General features: G+C 34.0%; 1 protein-coding gene across 1 annotated transcript; it reads left to right on the top strand.

The window, feature by feature from the left end:
- The first annotated feature begins 3,201 nt into the window (after window positions 1-3,201).
- Window positions 3,202-17,918, top strand: LOC123553324 (four-jointed box protein 1-like). Its single transcript, XM_045343062.2, has 5 exons — window positions 3,202-3,554; window positions 9,041-9,205; window positions 10,730-10,901; window positions 11,324-11,497; window positions 14,717-17,918. The coding sequence occupies exons 1-5, from the start codon at window positions 3,254-3,256 to the stop codon at window positions 15,138-15,140; spliced, it is 1,236 nt and encodes a 411-aa protein (XP_045198997.2). The 5' UTR covers window positions 3,202-3,253; the 3' UTR covers window positions 15,141-17,918.
- The last annotated feature ends 3,796 nt before the right edge of the window (window positions 17,919-21,714 follow it).

The raw sequence follows: 21,714 nt of genomic DNA, 5'->3' as shown, positions 1-21,714 counted from the left end.
TCAACTTTAAACATATTTTATAACTATCATGAAAATACCAGAGAATCTTGTAGTACAGAATTCGACATGAATTATACCGAAATGAATATGTAGGATTTAAGTTGCCAGCTTTGCAAAGAGACGTTCTTCGGGGTTGTACAGAACTATTCTGACGATTAATCGTATTTTTTACAATTTTTTAAATTAATGAATATAAATGTCTGTTGAGTACACAATTACGTTTTCTGGAACCTAATCCATTGTGCTCAGCCAGTTTCCGATTAAACATTAAATTTAAACAACATAAAGTTTATAATACCAAAGCCACTGGCACCAGAACAGAAAGAAAATGCCTGTGTACATGTTATAACCTACCCCTAGATATTCTATAAGAACCATGGTCATGAACGGGATAATATACTAACCCGTTTCAATCGTGCATTTCATACCTAAAGCACGCAGTCCGGTAAATATGTACTACGGATATCAAACAAGTGGTAATTTATCTTCCATTGTGTACCGGTCACATTTCTTCAATACTTCTTATCTTACAAAAACAACGCGTAGTTTATAGTTTTTCAACGTTACACAAAATACTTGCTTGACCTTCCCTGGTGAAGTTCCGTTCTAGATTACAAAACCATTTTGATTGGCTGTTGTGAAAGTGTATGTCAATCGTCATTTTACTACACGTGTTCGCTAATATGTGAAAATGCAGCATAAATGTGCAAAATGAATAAAATAAACAGAACAGATGTAGACCAATGTATGAAATCAAATTAAAAATCATATAAAAGATAATTTCATTCATCATTTCGAGTTTTAGTGTAAAATTGTGCATTTTTTAAATTCTGTTTTTGTTTGTTTACGTTTCGCCTAACATGTGCACACTGCCGTGACCTCTAGACCGGATGTTCATTAGGGAAGGTCACGCAAGTTTTTTTCTGTAAAATATGTTGATAATCTCAGCAATATGGAATATTGAGACAATGTGACTGGTGCACGTTGGAAGATAAATTATCGCTTGTTCAATATACTAGATGCCCTTCCACCGAACTGCGCGTTTAAGTTGAGAAATGTACGATTGAAACGGGTTAGTGCACTTTCCCGTTCATGACCATGGTTCTTATAGAATACCTAGGGGTAGGATATAACATGCACAGAGACATTTTCTTTCTGGTCTGGCGCCAGTGACCAAAGCAGTATATTTATACTTAAAAACGTCGACTCGATTTTGTTATTTGAGACGTAGAATTGTTTTTAATGTTGAAATGCGAAAATCAGATGTCCTAATTGTTCGTACATGTAGGTTCATATCTGCGTGCTTGATAGAAATATAATATTAGTAAGTTTGTTTTGCCATCCTATCATATTTTTAATTATGCTATGTGCTGCATATTTATATGATATGAAGGCACTTTCAACTGCTCTAGATTATAATAAAAATGTTTTATTATATCGTGTACAATTGTCATAAAATAATCTCAGAATATCTTTTGGAACTATTTCGCAGAAAAAAATGTTCGTTTCGTGTTTATGATAACTGTTTTGTTGTTTCGTGCACTACTATGTTTTGTTGAGTTATCAACATTATGTTTTCTTGAGTTATCAATATTATGTTTTGTTTAGTTATCAATATTATACTATATTGAGTTATCGCATACTGATCTTTCTGGTATTGTATTGATAAAATACTATTCTCTTGTAATGGAAGCTTTGTAAGCGTTTTAGGGCCTCCGTGGACGAGTGGTTAAGATCGCCGTCTTCAAATCACTTGCCCCTCATAGATGTGGTTTCGAGCCTCACCCGGGGCGTTGAATTCTTCATGTGAGGAAGCCATCCAGCTGCCTTACGGAAGGTCGGTGATTTTATCCAGGTGCCCGCACGTGATGAAATAATGTACGGAGGGGCGTCCGTGGTCTTCCTCCGCCATTAAAGCTGAAAAGTCTCCATATGATCAATAATTGTGTCGGTGCAACGTTTAATCCAACAAAATAAATAACTAAATCGTAAGCGTTTTTAAATGGCATCTTCAATATTTCATATATAAAAAGTATTTGATAACAAGAAGTGATGGGCGGGAAAATACCTTAAGAAAAAGAGATGTAGCATATAATTCTGCAAAAAAAAAATCTGCTTTACAATGAAACCACAGGACTTGGTTTTTCTCACGTCTCTTTAACATACGCAATGAAAATAGTACAGTAAAGTAAAACAAGACATGCAAACGAAGGCATGCATATACCAAACAGTATCTAAAAGTCTGTTATATGTACATCAACATGAAAGAAATCTGTTAAGCTACATGAACAAGAGAAGTTAGGTCGATGGCTTATTATATCTGAGGGCAATCTGAAACAACTGCCAGCTGGCGCTAGCTTGTTTTCAAAACGAACGTAACGTCGATTTTTTTTTTCATATGATAAGTGATTTCCTCCTGTTCAAAGTGAATTTACATCTGAAACAGAAGAGTGCATAGTTAGACATCTTTAAAAAATACTGAGTTACATGCGGTAAAAGTTCTACTAGTTTGCCTTTTCTCTTTAGATCACATATTGTGGAAGAAATTCAGGTAGATTTGACTTCTGCCCCAATGTTATTTTTTTGATAAAGTAAGCATTTTTTTGCAAGCTTTACAATACAAAGTCTTAATTTTAAAAAATATAATGAAATGTTTTCTAAAATAAATTCAGTTTAATTGTATCAAGGTAAGGTATTGCCGTTTATTTACGATTCTAACACGACCAGCGAATAACCTACATACATGAAGAGCAATATCTATCTCGGGTATTCTGCAATAAACCCCTCGCGTGCAATGACGTCATCCGATCCTGGTGCGTAGCACGGTCGTAAAAAATAGTTACCATTTTTTCTAAACACTGTTGATACTAGTATGTCGTGTTAGAATCGAAATAATAAGTTCCCAAGTGTGATTTGTCGTAGAATAACCCGAGTTTTTCGTTCTTATGCGAAATAATTTATCACTCAGGCCTACGGCCTTCGTGATGTATTCTTACGCATAAGAACTCAAAACCACGTCTGGGAACTTATTATTTTTTAATTATTGTGTTCTTGAGTTATAATCGGATATTAACTTCTAGATAATGTATTGGTTATCTGATTGTCAAACTGTTATTAAAGTATGTAATCTGCTGAGGAGGATTTCTAGGTAGTACTTGAAATTGATGTTGATATTGTATATTCAATATTCCGTAGGTAAACATCATTTAATAGAAAGAAGTGATAGGCAGGACATCAGTTTTACGAAACAAAAATGCCCGGAACATGGAATAAGTATCTACAAATTGTGTTTGTCTCACTTGCCTCTTGTTTCCTTTTAAATTCTCAACAAAAACCTGATTTGGATAAGACACGACATGTACACGAAGACATGCAAATGCCGAATAGTTCCCAAAAGGATGTCGTAACGCATATACAAAATGTGCATCGTCATCAAAGAAATAATTTAAGTGGCTCTATTGAAAACGAATATGAACAAGATGAAGTTGGTGAGACAAATTTAATCAAAAATGGAATATTTTGGAATGACTTTGCCGAATCATTTGTTCCAAAAGGTAAGAGGTTTTTTCACTAAAACTATTTTATTGAAATAAATATGTTCACTTTTTTAACAATTGGAAAAAAGTAAAATATTATGGAAGGGGATATCCGCTTCAAATGTGAAAAGTAAAATAAAAAAACAAACTTTTTTTTCAGTGGCCGTCTTTCTTCAAATTTTACAAGTTTGTATTCAAAATATAGCCACAAAATAAAGAAAACTCTCTCACAAAATAATTTTACAGAACAACTTAACTTGTTAATGACAGAACAGAAATCCCTCGAAATTACATAAACGACACAAGTTAGTCTATCTGTGAGTATAAGATAAACGCTGTGTTCGCTTAAATTTCTGGTCTGAAAAAGTAGTCTATTTTAAGATTATTATAGGATGTTCCTGAAAAGAGATATATTTATGATATTATCTAATACCAACCCAACATATACGTATAAGCTTTCCCGACCCCTTTCAGCCCTATGCGATTTTAAGTGATATGCGTATGACTATGTATGGTTTCCCCACGATTTAGTGTTTGCACTATTAAGGTTTCCGACCTCTTTCACCGGGGCATATACTGATATGTAAACTGGATACCTTCAGGTGTTGATGAAGTATAAGTTCGCCCAGCAGAGTCAGGAGAGTCACTATTTCGACCATGCCTGAAATGATCGTAACTGTTGTTGAGCGCCGGTGACCATGACATATACACCTATATTATGGTACCTGGGTTAACCATAGAGATCATACAGATCATAGAAGGTGATAGTCGTGGATAGTCGTCGAACTTAGTGTATTTCACTATTTTGACCATATTTGGAATGTTTTTGTCTATTACTTACGCATGTACCCATACTACATATTACGTGTAAATATAGGTCCTTGTCACAATGATACTTTTCAATCCATGTTCAAGTCCCTACTGCCGGGTACCTACACTACCTTTAATATTTCCGCTTTGCTGTGTAGAAAGAAAATAATATGATGCATTCAAAACTTAGAAGGGGCTACGTCTGCTACAGAAATGTGTATACGGAACGGTGCTGATCCTGACTAAGCTGGCTAATCCAAAGGATCGACACGGATTGGTCCAATAGCTTAATACTAGCAGTCATGTAATCATGATAGCTCTTGAACTGCCTAAAATAGTTTTGGAATATGTCCAGGCTTTGATCTATGACCTCTGGTGCTGACTGGTCATGTATGTATCAGGTTTACCCCTATTCCTGAAGGTAAGAGACATATCCGTACCTTCTATGACTAGATGAAGATATGAGTTCTCAAATCAGGCTAGACACTTCCTCTAATCCATTAACAATTAGGTACATTTTCGCAAGAAGAGTTGGATTTCATACTTCTTTAGACAATGTTTTGAATAAAGTTTTCTCATAACTATGTAAGAATATCTCATCTATGGAACAATTAACAAAAGTCTTTACCATAAATAATCTTTTAGACAGACGAACATTTATCGTTTATTTAATACTAAATCTTTAGTTTTTATAATGTTCTCTTGAAAGATGTTGTGTAATTGTTGATACCAGTTAAACATTAAATGTGTTGAGTTTAAGCAGTACGCATGTACTTGCGGATATCTTCCTCATGAAATATTGTGTTTTACATGGTAAAGTATAATTGTCATTAAAAACTGATATGATATAAAACCAAATCGATTTCTTCAGTTCAACATTATTTATGTTTGTATTAAATGTATAACATTGACCATAATGATACTACTTATCGTCAAACGCTGATTTAGATATGCACAAGATTGACTGTTCAACATGCCATTGGAGACATTTAAAAGCAAAACATTTTCAGCGGGCTGTTGTTTGTATTTCCCAAATTTATACACTGTAACTGTTGAGTCAAATTTTGTTTGTTCTTGGCGGACATACAAATGTCTGTTAAGTAAGTTGAATGTTATTAAATTAGACTCAATGCGTAAGGAATTGTATTATTTTGTCTTTTGTAATATTTCTATAATTATACATTTTAACCCTTACCCTGCTAAATTTCTGTAATAAACTTGTCCATCTTTCAAGTTGGAAAATACCATTAACTGTTGAAAGGGGTCTTTACCAAAAAATACTAACTGAATGCGAGCAGTGCAGATCATGATCAGACTGCACGGATGTGCAAGCTGCTCATGATCTACACTAGTCGCAAAGGAAGACCCAATCGTGTCCAGCATGATAAGGGTTAATGTTTGAATGTTTTTGAAAAAGAAATATTGCAAAACTGTTTACATCAATAAGAGAAATACAATGTATTCGGTGTATGCGCAAAATCGTTTCGTAAATATTTGGTATGTAACTGCATATTTGATTTTAAAGTAGCATTACAAATTTACTTAGTTTTATGAGGACAGTTTTGATTCATTACATTGAAAAAATGTGAAATTAATTTTTTAACGTTTTTTCCCGCTTATTCCTATCCGGTTGTAATGTGGCAAGTTTATTCAGAGTTTTACAACATAAGGGAATAAATAATACATGACATCAAAAAAGCCCGTCTCATTTAAGATACACAGAGGTAAATCATGAACGGTATAAAAACTTAACCCTCTAGACATTTAGTTTATTACATAAAGCAACAAAAAACGTGACAAAACGCCTGCCTCCTTTTAGATGCATACCGGAAATTCATTAACGGTCCTAGAATTTTACCCCTTTGACATTTTTACAACAGTAAGCTTTAAAATAACGATGACAAACCGCCCGTCTCCTTCAGGGTAATACAAGAAATACGCGAATGGTCTTCGATCTTTACCCAAACAGACATTTATTTTACTACATTAAGCAATAAAATTACATACAAGAGTACGAAAGTTACTGCAAGATGCGAAAGGAAACTCCGCGCCAAACAAAACAGTGTACGTAGTACTGATAAAACAGGACGATAAAACGGTAGTTTTGTCTTTGTGGTAGACCCTGTGCAAACAGACATGATGGGATTTCATGAATGTTTGCGAAAAAAATATTGCCTTTGTAGTATTAGCAGAATTTTTATTGTTGTATTTAGTGATCTACTAAATGACCTATCATACCCCATATGCGACATTGACCTCTATGTTTTTGGTATGTGGAATGAAATGTATTATATTTTAAATTCAGACTTACATAGTTGTTCGTCCGAAATGATTGGGTTTCAAACTAAGCTCAGATGTTTTCAAGACCATTATGTTGATTGATGTCTAATCAGGAATATGTACTGTACATGATACTGCGAAGTTAAATGATGAGGAAGGACTAAGGTATACAATGAATGAAACACAACATATATCACGTTAACCCGTCTAGGGGCGTGAAACTCACAGTTTAGAAGGAAAACCTAATGTGGTTATTTAGATAACCAACTTGCATAATTTAACATTGCACTGTAATGTCTTTCAAAAGTAAAATTGAGGATGTAAATAACGTCCTTGGAAAAAAATAGCAAGATTTCTTGAAAAAGTCTTAGAGTTCATGTCAGGATTTGCTATTTTATTTGTGTATTTGCGAAAATTACTATTTCCGTTTTAAAAGGTTTAACTATAAAAAAGCATTAAAAAGTTGACATGACAGAAATACATCTGGGATGACGATCTGTAATCCTAAAAAAACGAATTTTAAAGAAATAGTATGTAGTTTACCAAGGGCGTTAATATCTTCTTCAAAAAAACCTGCATAAATATTTGAATCACCTTTTTATTATTTAATGTAAAACAGAACGGCTCGGACAATTCACACCTTGAAGCATGCAGGTCTGGATTCTTTGACATTTTTATCATTAAACAATTTTGTATGAAATGTCCTCTTATGAAATTTTGACAGAAGACAAACTCGGCGTGTTTTTAGCGCAGACTCAGTTACCAAACGCGCAGGGCAGCTACCTTAATTGCGCGTTAAACAAATGTGAGTAAAGATGCCCATTTTTCCAATCGTGGCGTTAATCGCAAATTGATTATTTACAATTGCTTATTTGCGCGTAACATTTACGCAGCTACTGCCAATATTATTACGCAAACGGTAATTATTGCAACACACTGAACAAAATATTTTGATATGTTTACATTTAAAATAATATTGGTAAGCCATCAATATGTTCTTGAGAAATTCATGTGTCAGAGTTTATGGGAAAACACGCTCATCAATACTATTATTTTCTAGCGCATTCATCAAACTGAAAACGAATGGAGTTTTCCACGTGATGTCCGACAAAAAGTGCTTTCTTTAAAATTTCTGTTCTTTTGATTTCTTTCCTGCTTTTCTCGTTTGTGTTTTTTAATCTGATGCCATTAAAATTAATATGGGCCAAGTCAGACATTTAAAATAAAAATCTGAAATTTTGCAAATCGAAAGAAAAAAAACCCGACATGCATTGCACTTACAAAAAGCCATCACAAAATCTCCTCGCCTGTCGGCGCGGAGAACGAAAACAACGCGAGTCTCTAATATGACCTTTGACATTTATTATATCACCCTTTTCAGCTGTCAAATGTATATTGAATCTTGGTATACTCATACTGAGCTGTACAATTTCACATGAATACGCTTCAAAGAAAATTAAGCCTTTTCAAAGTATTAGACGGAGAACGTTTTTGAATACTCAGTCGGTCTAACTTCCAAAAAGCGGCAGCGTTTGTAGTTTTAATGTCTCGAGAGTCAGAGTTGTGCAATCATTTAGAGATACGTGCTTTTCATTGACTTTCTGAAAGATAATTATAGCAAAATATATTTGATTAGTTCACAATAATTTATTTCAGTTCAGTATCATTTGGCAAAACATTGAAATAACATGATATAAAAGATGTGTTTGTCTTGAAAAGAGATATTTTCTTAATCTTGATGTGTTGTTCTGAAGTGACGTTAACAGTTTTTTGTTTCGTTATAAATTTCAAGGGGTTAGAAATAGTTTCAGGACAGTTACCGTACATTCAGGTCAGTTGTTGAAGCAACAAAGAAAAAAAATGTCTACAGTTAGGGAAATGGCAGAAGATGGTCTATTTATTCTTGCAAAATAGCTTACACAAAAGGCATTTCGGAAAAGACCGTCCACAATATTCAGATTGATGTTCAAAATTTTAAAGTTCAGGCATTTAGACTGAGAGAAAAATGTCTGTTGAAACAAGAAAATTGTAACTCTTAGAAAATTTCTGAGTTTCTCTTTGGGGATTAACATGGATTTAATATTTTGAGTCCCACTGACGCATGCACAATAAACAAAGCCTGAGTAACATTTAGGCAAGTTCATGTCATTGCAAAACAGTCATAAAGTATCATGAACGTTTATATACCATTTTCTTCTATTCTTGTGACCCTTTTGTACGAATTCCTTTCAAGTATGGTAAAGTTATCGCAAACTAGTTCTACAAAGTTAAAGTGCTTACAGCTATAAAACAAAACTAATTTATTAAAGAAAACTCCTCTAAGTGAATGCTTTTAGCGGGAAAACGAGAGATTATTTTAATTGTTAGATTTTTCAATCAATTTAGAATGCTATTTACTTTTTGAAATTTTACAGGTTTATCGTACACAAACAGCATTAAACTGGTAGAATACTTCCGAGATCAACCTGTAAAAAGCATCAAGTCGGCCAATGGGAAGGCATGCGGCGATGGTATTGTTGAACTTGTAGATGGCACAAGAATGTGTGTCAGACATGACGACAAACTATTTAAAGTTTATGGTAAAAACGTAATAATTTACTGTAGATATGAGGTGTTCGAGTCTAGTGTTTTAATTAAATTCTTTTCAAAGGACATCGGATATATTTTTATAATTTTTCAGATTGCCTATCCAATAAGTGAAAGCTGAGATAAGGCCAGACTTTTGAAAGAGCACAAAAAAGATAGTAAATGATCATTTCTGGATATATTCCAGTAATTTGTACATGGCTGTGAACAAAACATCATGGCTTTATTGACACTTCTCATCCCCGTTTCTGTTGAAATGTGAACAATAATCAATCATTTTTCCGTTTTAAGCATCCTTCCCCCCAGTGACGAAACAAAATATTTTACATCCCTTTGAAAATAATTGTTATATACGTGTGTTGCAAAAATGTTGCTTGGTCACATGGGGGAAAGTGTTCAAAATTGAATTTAAAAAAAATCTACCTTCAGGATGTGAGTACATTATTATTATATACAATAGTTTTGACAATAATTGCATGTGTTTCCTAAACCTTATAAACTTACAAGTTTATTTATTGTTTTAAAACATTTTATAAAATACATACCTTAAATGCAAATGGCATTGCTTATTTCACTGAAAATACACACTGCACATTTTACAGAAAGTATTACCCTTAGTCGCAAAATGCTAGAATTTCAACAAAACAAATATAAAATTAGTTTTTGTGACAGTTTGATAGAAATATAACTTATTTATGAGTATCTGAAGCCATTATATCAAATTATCTGTTATTGAAATCATGAAATTGCATTTAAATGTAGGCAAACTCCCTATAATTCTGTCCGATGTCATTTGCGAGTACTAACAAAAGCTAACAGAAGGCCGAATTACATTATTTACAAGAAGATTGCAGTTATCAGTTTATACTCATGAACCTGTCCTGGACTGTTCCTTTTACTTAGCGTTAAATCAAAGATATCTATGTCTAGCTGTTTCTATGCTCTTTATAACGAGACCTTTCACATTAAATTGCACGTTTGCAGTGTCACATTAAAAACATAGCATTTTTAATCCGGGTATGATTTCTGAATAAGAGATTAATGCTTTTTACAGGCATTTATATTTAATTGGTCTTTAAAATATTTATGGATCTTAATAATTATTTTAAATGTTTATGTTAAATCTTCTGTTTTTCAGGAAAATGAAAAACTTGTCAAAAAGCTACTTAATCTAGCTCCAGTCTGAAGATATGAATCGGATAGTTTTTCCGGTTTCTGAAAAATGAAAGTGTACATGTAATTGTAACAGTGTAATGAAGCAAAACGCTAAACGATATGATCGCTACTGTGATATCACGATATTTGCCTCTGTCATTCTAGTATTCTGTCATTCTGTCAAATTATTTCAATATTTATTATTTAACATAATGATCGTATAATGTTTATGAAAACAAATCTACGATTGTTGTCTTCTTTATGGCCGCAGTGACGCTGTAGCATATGGAAAAGAGACGCTTCTAAAACATGATCCTGTTTTACAGTCAATGTCTACATCTCTTATCTCCCTGTTTACATAGCTGAAGCATTAGCCTTCTACCTTTCTCGCTTGCTACGTTTGGATAACGTTCCTGAAGTGTTCCTTGCGGCAATAAATGGATCCTCTACACGGTGGAATGGTTTGGAGTTAAATGCGTTGACATGGAAAGAAAATGACATTGTTGCAGTCATCAAATGGATTGCCAACGCAAGGTTAATATTTTATAGAATCCTAAGAGTAGTTTACAATTTTACTGATATCATAACACACTATTTCAATGTATACAAATCTAGCTTACTTTATTTCATGCACGCGAAATTCACCACTTTGCAATAGCTCAAATTTTATCTCGGTGATTGTTATCAAGACAAAGACGTGTTTTTGCGTTTAAAATTCTTAGTATTCTTTTGAAAAATTGAGATTTGAAATGATCAGGCTCCATAACGTAATTTCACGAGCATCGGTGCGTGTAGTTAATGCCGATCATAAAATAATATGTCACGTGGTGCCGATTAATTTTAGAGATATTTGGGAGCACTACGACTTCACTTAAATGATCCCATTTTTTTTCAATAACTTGCACATTTCGTACTTGAAAACAGCCCATTCATTCTTCAGAACATTTTTATTCTAGTCTTGAAACTTTCATACCGCCAATCATTCGTGCTGCTTACGCAACAGGAGAGCCAGTTACAAATGCTGTTATTCATGACACAAAATATCTTAGTGGGAATACAGCTGCAATTTCAGAGCTTGTCCAATGGGGATCCTTGATTGTCTTTGATAATTTGATTGGCCATTATGACAGGTAAGTTCTCTTTTAATAAACTTGACTGTATACGCACAGTGATAAAATGTATCTTTGTAATTTGAACATTAAAGTCCTTAAAAATACCTGGAGCAAGACGAAAATTGTATCATAAAATATATAGGGCTTTATTGTGTTGAAAGTATCATTTGCTTATTAATATATTTTGAAAACTAGAGAAAAAGCAAAATAGAAAAAGTCGGATCTTCACAGGTCTCTCAACATGACAAAAACAAAAAATTTGCAGGCTCGATTTGACTGACAGTTGTTCATGAACGGTAGTGGAAATGCATGATACCGCCCACTCCCTCTATCCCCGGGTTTAGCAGAGTTCAACATTTACACATGCTACGAGTACAAAAAAAGCAATTTAGAAACATCCGCAGATCTGTTAAATTATTAGATTTGTAAAGGTTTTGAGTGTAACAATATTCATAAGTAAAATGTATAGAGTTTTGAAAAATACACTGAAAGTTATTATTGAATTTATTATATCAGATTTTTGTTCTTTATACTTAAGTATCAATAATGAATGTTGTCTTTTAGAACACTGTTTATAAATAAATTTGCAGAACATTCGAATTATGCAGTTACAATATTCATTTGATACCCTTGCCAATTTTAGATGCATAAAAGATAGAGAATTTTGACGCGGTGTTTTAATCTTTTTAATTTGTAAAATAGAGTAAATGGTTGTTTAAGCATGAACTGATTCAAAAATATATCTCTACATTCAAGATAGACAACATTTTCAAAATGGACGCTGACATTATAGACAAATTGTACAAGCACCTGATTTAATATTACCATTTTCCGATAGAAAGAACTAAAATATACTGATAAGACATAGCTGTTAAGTATTCATGTCTTACATTTTGTTTGGTTAATGTCACACCAGAACAACTTAGGGAGTTCAACAAATAACTAACGTTAAACAGTTGGAATCGGTCTTGGAATAATAAATTGCAAAAACTTCAATTTGGAGTTAAATGAAATCTATAAGAAAATCCTTTCGAAGCGTAGAACAAAAGTATAGGAGATTGGGTTTGACTGAGTCCGTTCTTAAGAGGATATGAGATGAGCAACCCACACCCTAGTCCTCTAGCACTGGTTTAAACCTGTTAATAGTACAAACAAAATCTCACTGTTGGCTCACCATGTTCATAATTCACAAGACACTGTAATAAATGTTATCCCCTGTAGGTGACTCCCATAAACAAGCAATGATAACAAAAGGAAAGATATATAAACACAAGAAATGTTCGTGTATTAAAGGTAACGTTTACGTGTGTGCTTTACAAGAATACAAAGCAAAAAAGAGAAACTCCACCAATTGCAAGTTGCAGATGATATATCCTAAGTGCAGAAATCAGACCTCGTTGTGTCACATTGTGTTGTGAAAATTTTAAATTCAGGCTTTGGGGAAATGAAACAGACATGTCAGAAGCCAAGGCTATATTGTCAAAACTTTCCGTTACTGTGTCTATCCACTTACCTTATGCACGTTCCTATGTAAGAACAAAGCTGCGAATGATGTATTCACTCAGTTTTGGGAACATTTGTGCCAAGTAATTTTAAAATCCCTTGATAAGTGGCAGAGTTATGGACGAGAAAAGAAACAGACCATGTTAACCTTTGACTTCTAAGTGTGGCATTGACCTTGGAACTAGGCCTCTGCGTCTTATTATGGTTAACATGCCTAATTATTCTAAAATCCCTTCATGAGTGGCAGTTATGGACCGGACACGAACCAGACAATGTTAACCTTTGGCCTCTAAGTGTTACCTAGGAGTCTGGTCTTGCGTATGACAAAATGTCGCATTATTTGGAACATTTATGCCAAGTTTTTCAAGATTCCTATATGGATGGCAGAGTTACAGCTCGGACAAAAATCTACACGGACGTACACACGGATGGACGGACAGTGCGATTTTCAATATGCCCACCTTCGGGGGCATAAAAATTATAACGATCAGTTATGTTTGTAACAATTTATGTAGCTTATGTTTAGTGCTTTTGAATAGATATTTCTTTATAATAACAAAACTTTCTAGGCATTTAGAATATAAAAATGAAGACGACAAAAACTCTTAATGTATAAAACTCAAGAATGAAATCTCATTATAACGCTTATTTTCTATATACTAAATATATCATTATATGGCGATAGTTTCTCACGAAAATAGTAAACAATGTATGTGCTTGCCGACATACCACTAGCATGGTAACGTTATTCTCCGTCACATGGCTTAAACTGTCATGTTGAAAACAGGTTAAGCGAATGTCCAAACAGATATTACTTATAAATACATGATTATAAAAGCCCTACAAAATATTAAAATACTGCGCATGAATTTTTACATTTACAGCGATATAGGGGATTTATAGAAAAACAATAGAATCAATAAAGATTTCTACTATGAACATCAATATTCAAACCTTTGAAAATATTAGAGAAAACAATCATCATAATAAACAGAATCTAACAAGACATTAATAGACTGTATGTTCAACAAAGGCATAAAGAGTATTAAATTTTAAAAACGATAGGTTTGAAGCAAAGCCTGTTTGGAAAGATGTGCATTGTATCGTATTTCTAATCTTATTTCAGGCGGGGTTTCTATGTTTTTTAACAGATTATTTTGTTAAATTGACCAATGCTAAAATCCCTATCAGATAATTTCAACCAAACAGACGTTTATACGTGCAGCAATGAATATTTTGGAAACATAACCCTTTCTTGTGTATCGTTATGTTTTTGTTTGTTTTTTGTTTTTTGTTTTTTCAGGCGAGAATTTAGAAAATGGCGTCCGTGTTGTTACATTTTATAGTTTTTACATTTTTGTTTAATACATTGACATTTATCTTAATCCCTATCATGTCATTTCAAGTACATTTGGATGGCTTCATCGTACATCTATTTATGCGTTTCAGCTAATTTTGTGGTGCCAGTTTGAAAATGGTGACATTCTTGAATGAAAAGTTATATTTTTGTGTCCATTTCGTGTTTAAGGGCACATATTCTAACCATGGCAACATTTCCTGCAATTGTCATGCTAGTACATGTATTTGTAATATTTTGATAGCAGATACCTTATAGTACGCCTAGGTTCAAATGCTAGTAATATGTCGACAGTTAACATTGTTTCAACTAGGCACACACATTCCAATGTTAGCTTAGGTATTGTTAAGAACACCAGTCCTGAATTTCTATTTCAGATTAGTACTTTACCAAACATTCGGGAAACGTGGCCTCAGTAGAAGGAGCTTAGCTAGCAGTTTATACAACAGTTTAAAATCTCAAAACAGCAAAATATGGTTAATTGACAATGAATCTGCTTTCTTCTATCAATATAAGTCACGAGATCCGACATACAATCACTTTCAATTAATAAAGCTCCATGACAAAATGCTTAAAACAATGTGTATATTTCAATCATCCCTTGTGAATGAATTACGAAAACTTTCTGAACATCCCTCGGCTTTTAAACGACTGTGGGGTTATGCCAGTTCGTTTGAACCGTTATTTGATAGTTTTCAGAAAGACTACCGTTTCGATGTGTTTGCTAGACTGTTTGATACACGATTGAATCAAATAATAGAATGGATCGATCATTGTCAAAATATTCGCTCTGAAAGTTGAAACCAGAAAAAAATATCATTTTCGAATTTGTCATCATTTGTATAAGAAGGTACTATAATGCAGCTTTATTAGGTGTGAATCATATTAGCGATGTCACTGAGACGAAGAATGAACAAAGCAAAGAATCTGTTCAAATATTTCTTATTAAACATACCAAGTCTCTTGGACTTTGAATAAGTCGTGTAACACCTCTTAGAAGTTGTTTACCTACGAATCATGTGAATGTCATGTCGTAAATGAAGATGGCACAAATACAAGGAATAACATGTTGTAGTCTTTAAAACGCGGAAAACGAAGCAGTGAACATTTCATGGTAAGACAAGATAGTTTAGCCCTTACCATTGGTAGGCTGTAATATGTGGAGTAATGATTTATTGCCGACATACCGTAAAACCTGTGACAAGAGACAAAACAAAATGCAATCTTCCGTGGCTGCAACGAAGCAAGAGTCACAGAATAATAATACTTATGTTATGTTACGTTTAACTAAAGGGAGAGAAAGTTTCGTTTCTTTCTGGAAGTTGGCATACGTTTTCTATGTTTGATTAGACATTTGTTACTTAATGGATGTAAGTGATAAAACTTACTTAAATTATTTTTGTATTTTTCAAAGTAACCTTTCCTAAAAGGGTTTTAGTCTTGAGGGTGATTTTTCTGGCCGATGAGATGAATTATAATTTAGTGCAGTCTACTTTTGATATAGCCAATTTTTATGATAACAGTTTAAATCATTTTATAGACAAAAAAGAATTTTTACATTTATACACTTGTAATATAAATAATATGTTGCCTTTGGTTGAAAGGTCACAGACATAAAGATGTTCTATGCTGATTGCTTAATATATATATTTTATACTAATATTTTGAATATATGACTTATAATTGTGTCGGTGCGACGTTAAACCCTACAAAATAAATAAAATAAATTGAATATATACATTTTTAATTAACGTACTCGTAATAAAATATTTTTAGAGATTTTGACTCGTTAACAGAATTACCAAGCAGCACTAAGCATCAAAGGCACCGATAACAATTTGGTATGACATTTAAGAATTTCCTTTTCCTCTTTTAAAGACAGTGACCTCCAGATTTTGGCTAAAATATTATCTTGTTTTCAAACCGAAGTTTAGTTATATTATGAACATTAGAACATGAGTTTTTGTTTTAAAACTATTTCAAAAATAGTAAATCAAGAAAAGATGATCGCGTCAGAACCCGGACCGCCGCGGCAATAAGGAACTTTTTCGCTGTCGTTGCCAATACCGCTATTATAGGATTTAATGTTTAATAAGCGTTAGATATATAGATATTTATAATCGAGGCAATTTATCTCGAGTAAAGCGTTACTAGTAGTATACTACATATACTAGTAGTCTGTCAGTAATTAAGTTTCAAAACATTCTTAAGAACTACAGCATTAATTCCCAGATATCTAAAAATCTTTTTTTTCTGTTTTCGAACGATCTGGACACTAGTGCCTTTAAAAACACTAACATTACTGATTTGGAAGCTTGTCAATAATAAGAATGAATCGATATTTCAACCTAATGACTATCTTTAATGATAGGCACTTTGATCCCTTACAGTCGGTACTACGAGCACAGAAACAAAGTTCACAGACATTCTTATATATGTATCACTTGTACAATAGTAAAGCGAACATTGCCGCCAGCTCAAGCGTAACTCGGGCCGTTGCATTCCTTATGTGAGGAAGCCTTCCAGCTGGTTTACTGAGGGTGGGCGCCAACTCGTGAGGAACTAATGTATGGAAGGACACCTTGGGTATTCCTCCAACATCAAAATATTGCCCCTGTCGTCAAAAGATTGGAAGCCGCCACATGGCCTGTGGCTTTAAACCCAACAAAAGGAACGTTGCATTCAAGAAAGTAAATGCAGGCAAAATCATATTCAACAGTTTAAGTAAACGCATTTTCATTCGTTTATTACTCATACTCATACTATTTATTAAGTTAAAACATCTCAAAATGATTAGAGACTCATCTTGTCATGTTGTATGTATTCTCCTACATTATATTTTCTCGAGTTTAACGAAACACCGACACAATTATAAGCCTTATGGCGACCGGTCAGCTTTGATGGTGGAGGAAGACCAAAGGCGCTCCTCCGTGCACTATTTCATCATGTCGGGCATTTACCTAGTTGAAACCACCGACCTTCCATAAGTCAGCTAGATGTCTTTCTCACATGAAGGATTCAACATCCCCTGAGCAAGACTTGAACAAACATCGATAAGGGGCAAGTGATTCAAAGTCAGTGACCTTACCCACTCGGCCATAGAGGCCCGGAATGAATGTTCTACCTGATTAGTGAATCCATATGCTGGTGTGATTCGGATCCGACAAAGGACTTTTGAAAGTTAAAACTGAAAACTGGTTTTGTGAATGAATATGGTTGTCAATATGTATGTTTCTTAAATTGATGCAATTAGTTTGAGTGTTGCTTTACGCTCTGTATTTCATAGTGTGTCAAATATAAATATGAGGAAACTGCGATAGGATTTATTGTACTATGCAAATTGTTATCTATATAAACGTGCATGTTTTGAACAAATACTGGTAACTGGTTTGTCTTAGAGATGTACGGTACTCTCTGGTTTAGCGGTTTAACATATTTGTTGATTAAGATACAAATCAGGGCGCGAATCATAATCAGTGATATATATTTGTGTATTATGGTATTATGGTATCTATCCGACAAAGTTGGGAAAATGTGATTTCTAACAATACTGCAAGAAAAACTTGTTTATAAAATTTAAAATTGTGCATTGTTTTCTTTTTTCTGTGTTGCTGTTGTGTTTTCTTTCTTCATTGGAAAATAAACAATTTGCTGAGTTTACTTCATTTACATCAATACAATACAAATCTTGGTCCAATTACAATACCGGATTACTTCAATATGGGGTATATTTTCGAGGTATAAATCAAAGTCATTTGCACTTAGGTCTCATTGTTTGTCATAACATACTCCTAATAAGCAGATAAGTGCCTTCATGAAGCCATCTCTCCGTAATATGTAAGATATAATATTACTGTAATATAGCGATGAAAATTTCACAACAATGTAGAAATATCAAACAAACTTACTTGTTGACATTTCCCTCTATATCTAATTCTGTCAACAGGGACGTGTTTAGGATAAAGAACGACATAATGAGGCAGAGATTTTAATGTTCAAAAGAATCTCAAACAAATTTTATGTCTTTGAGGGAGAAATGATTTCATATCATGACATTTCAGTTAATGCGTTTGATTTTCAAATACAGACACATGTTGCAGGGTCATGTGACTTATTATTGACCAGTTTGATACAATGATATCTCTGCTTCGTTATGGCTTTTTATACAAGGTCATATAATGTACTATTACCCTCCACCTCACCTTATATTCATTTTCATAAAAAAAAACAACAGATGGCGTTTTACAATTATAGAAAACAATTGCTATTCCATACACAAGTTGTGATATTTTTTTGTCATGTCATCAACCAGCTGTTGATCCAAATGAGCTTTTGTACATATTGTATCATGGTTAATCTTTGTATTAAACTCACTGTTTTGATTTGATATAACTGTACGGCAATTCAGTAAAGTTGATATACTGTAGAATATGGTGACAATTTTGTGTGCCTATTTTTGATATGCGCTTGTACATGTGTATTACTTACGCCCAAAACTATGCGCTTATATTTAATATGGGCTTTTAGAAAAGCCGTATGTAGTGTTGTACTCCTCGCATGTGCGGTACCGAATCCAACATTTTTTGAAAAAGTAAAAAAAATCTAATTTCTTTTCCCTAACTGAAACTTAAACCTAGAATAAGATTTACGGGTTGTTTTATCCAGATTTTTTCACAGATTTATACAAATATTACAAACTGTAAAGACAACACAAATAACTTTTCTGGTATTCAAATTTACTGCAAACATGATTTAATATAATTGTGAACGATTAACGTTTTAGCAAACAATAAACGTTACTAATAGAAGCTAAAATCGTTTAACACTCATGAGCTAATCAGCAGGTAAAAACATATGTCACCTGTATTCATGATTAACAACTACTAGTTTTTTTGGGGTTTTTTTTTTGGGGGGGGGGGCGTTTAACGCCGTTTTTCAACACTATTTCAGTCATGTAACGGCGGGCAGTTAACCTAACCAGTGTTCCTGGATTCTGTACCAGTACAAACCTTTTCTCCGTAAGTAACTGCCAACTTCTCCACATGAGTCAGAGATGGAGGACTAATGATTTCAGACACAATGTCGTTTATTAAATAGTCACGGAGAACATACGCCCCGCCCGAGGATCGAACTCACGACCCCGCGATCCGTAGACCAACGCTCTTACCTATTGAGCTAAGCGGGCGGGTTTCATGATTAACAACTAGTAGTATCTCAGTATAATACTAGTAACGCTGTTGCATCTGTTGTTTGTTTACTATTAATCAGATATGCGCTTATGCGCTTATGCGCTTACCTTCGAGACAAAATGGCGGTAAGGAAATGACATGCGTTTATTATTGCATATTGAATAACAGTAAGGCCGTATGCGCTTACTTTTCATACGCGCTTATATTCAAATATGCGCTTATTTACCAGATTCTACAGTAGTTTTAATATTCATATAAATAAGAAAAATTCAAATCATCAGTTGTAAACATTCTTTTACCTTAAAATTCGTGTTAAAAATAAAGGATAGTGTTGTAAATTAAAGAAAACACTTGCTGATTGTAGCGTGTCTACAAAAGCATATGGACCCAGTGTTATTTCATACTGCTTCGGTAGCCTAGGGTTAAAGTTCCCTGCCCGCGAAAAAAAGTGAAATATCGTACAAGTAGCTTCGCTTGGTGCTCAGCATTAAGAGTTCAGAAAATCTGTAAAAAAAAGATCATTTGGATGCACAGAATGCAACCAAGTAAAATAATAGCAGACTCGGTTTGATTGAGTCCGCTCATGAGAGTTAATGAAAATTGCAAAACCTCTTACGCCCCCTAGCACCGGCTTAAGCAGATTATATTAAAGATATTGAATAGACTCTGTGATCCTAAAGGACCAGAAAATATAACAACACAGAATCCAAGTGCGGGGAGACCTTAAGACTGGTCAGTCCGATACCAGTATGATAAGACTTGGTGGGGTATTATGCCACGTGTCTGCGGCGTGATATTTAATTAAGGCAGTACTATAAATTTCGTGCAATCGTGAAGTCATTGCAATATTTGTATAAAAAACATTCTGCTTAAATCTGCCAATGCTCAAGGGCATACTAGCCATTGCATATTTTAACGTCTCATTAACACATCAAATCAAATTGAGTTTTGGTACTGATTTCTTGTTTTTATGCTTTGTTTCCAGAGGATCTTCTTATGTCATTATAATCTATTTCAACACTACATATTGCATGTAGTGTAGCAGCCGTTAAATGTGTCAATGTACTTGTCATACGTGTTTATATATTCTAACCATTTGGGTTCATGGATTTCAATCAATGTTTGTATTATATTGTACCGCTTGAGCCGGTGTAACATTAAATTTTGACCCCGTTGAAAATTGATTCCATGGGTCATTTCTCAACGTTGAGAAGTGACCTTGGGTCATTTTTCAACGTTGAGAATTGACCCTGCCGACATCTTAACATTGTATTTGATCAAAAAGTCGTTGAAAACTGATCAATCGTTAAATTTTGATCAGTGAGGGGGTTATTTTTTAACGGTTAGCTAAATTTAAATTAAACGTCGGAGATCGTCTGTTTATAGAAGAGAAACACACTGAAAAGAACCAGAAGCTATCACGGGCTTGCAGGATAGCTTCCACAATGCCGAGCCCGGGCTCAAACTGACAGCTTTGCCGAGGTACGTAAGATCATCTATATTTTGGACTGGGAACTGTTATCGAACGTTTAACTTAATGATTTCCGACAGGTGGTTGGGTCCGTGCCTCGAGTCTGTATTTGCCATGTTTGGTATACCGGAAGTCATCCGCACGGACAATGGACCGCCGTTCCTAGGTCACGTGTTCAGACAATTTGCGGAGAAAGTTGGTTTCAAACACAGAAAAATAACACCATTACACGCCTAAGCTAATGGGATTGCCGAAAGCTTCATGGCCTCATTGCAAAAAATCAGGACCTCAGTTGCGCTAGTACCAAATCCTGCCAGACAAACCAGTTTGTCGACCAAAACGTTACTGCAAGAAACCTGCGAGGTATCGCAAATGACTATTTTGGAATAAATGGATTTATATGTGTTAAAGTTTTTGTTTTCCATATTACCATACTGTATAATTCATATAAATGTCTCGCGTTTTCATTGCTCAAGTGTCATTTGGACAAAATAATATCTAAACCGTATATATTCTAAAAGGCGTATTTCATTATAACCCCCTTAGACGAAGTTTGGGAAGTGTGTATAGAAGTGAGTTTGTCGGTATGACGGTCCGTTGGTTTTGATTGTTTCTGGACAATAACTCGTGAAAGGCTTGATACATTTAAATACATTTAATTTTGGTACACAGGTGTAACATCCGGTTAACTGTAAGGTACTTTTGTAATTTTTTA

The sequence above is a fragment of the Mercenaria mercenaria genome, chromosome 4, assembly GCF_021730395.1.
Source record: "Mercenaria mercenaria strain notata chromosome 4, MADL_Memer_1, whole genome shotgun sequence".
Lineage (NCBI taxonomy): Eukaryota > Metazoa > Mollusca > Bivalvia > Venerida > Veneridae > Mercenaria > Mercenaria mercenaria.
The sequence above is the reverse complement of the archived record's forward strand: the minus strand, read 5'-3'. Positions and strand labels throughout refer to the sequence as shown.

Excerpts from the sequence above, each read along its gene's own strand:
- LOC123553324 (XM_045343062.2), top strand. The coding sequence starts at position 3,254 with ATGCCCGGAACATGGAATAAGTATCTACAAATTGTGTTTGTCTCACTT. Across the intron at positions 3,555-9,040 it reads CGAATCATTTGTTCCAAAAG|GTTTATCGTACACAAACAGC; the intron begins GTAAGAGGTTTT and ends GAAATTTTACAG. Across the intron at positions 9,206-10,729 it reads CAAACTATTTAAAGTTTATG|CTGAAGCATTAGCCTTCTAC; the intron begins GTAAAAACGTAA and ends CTGTTTACATAG.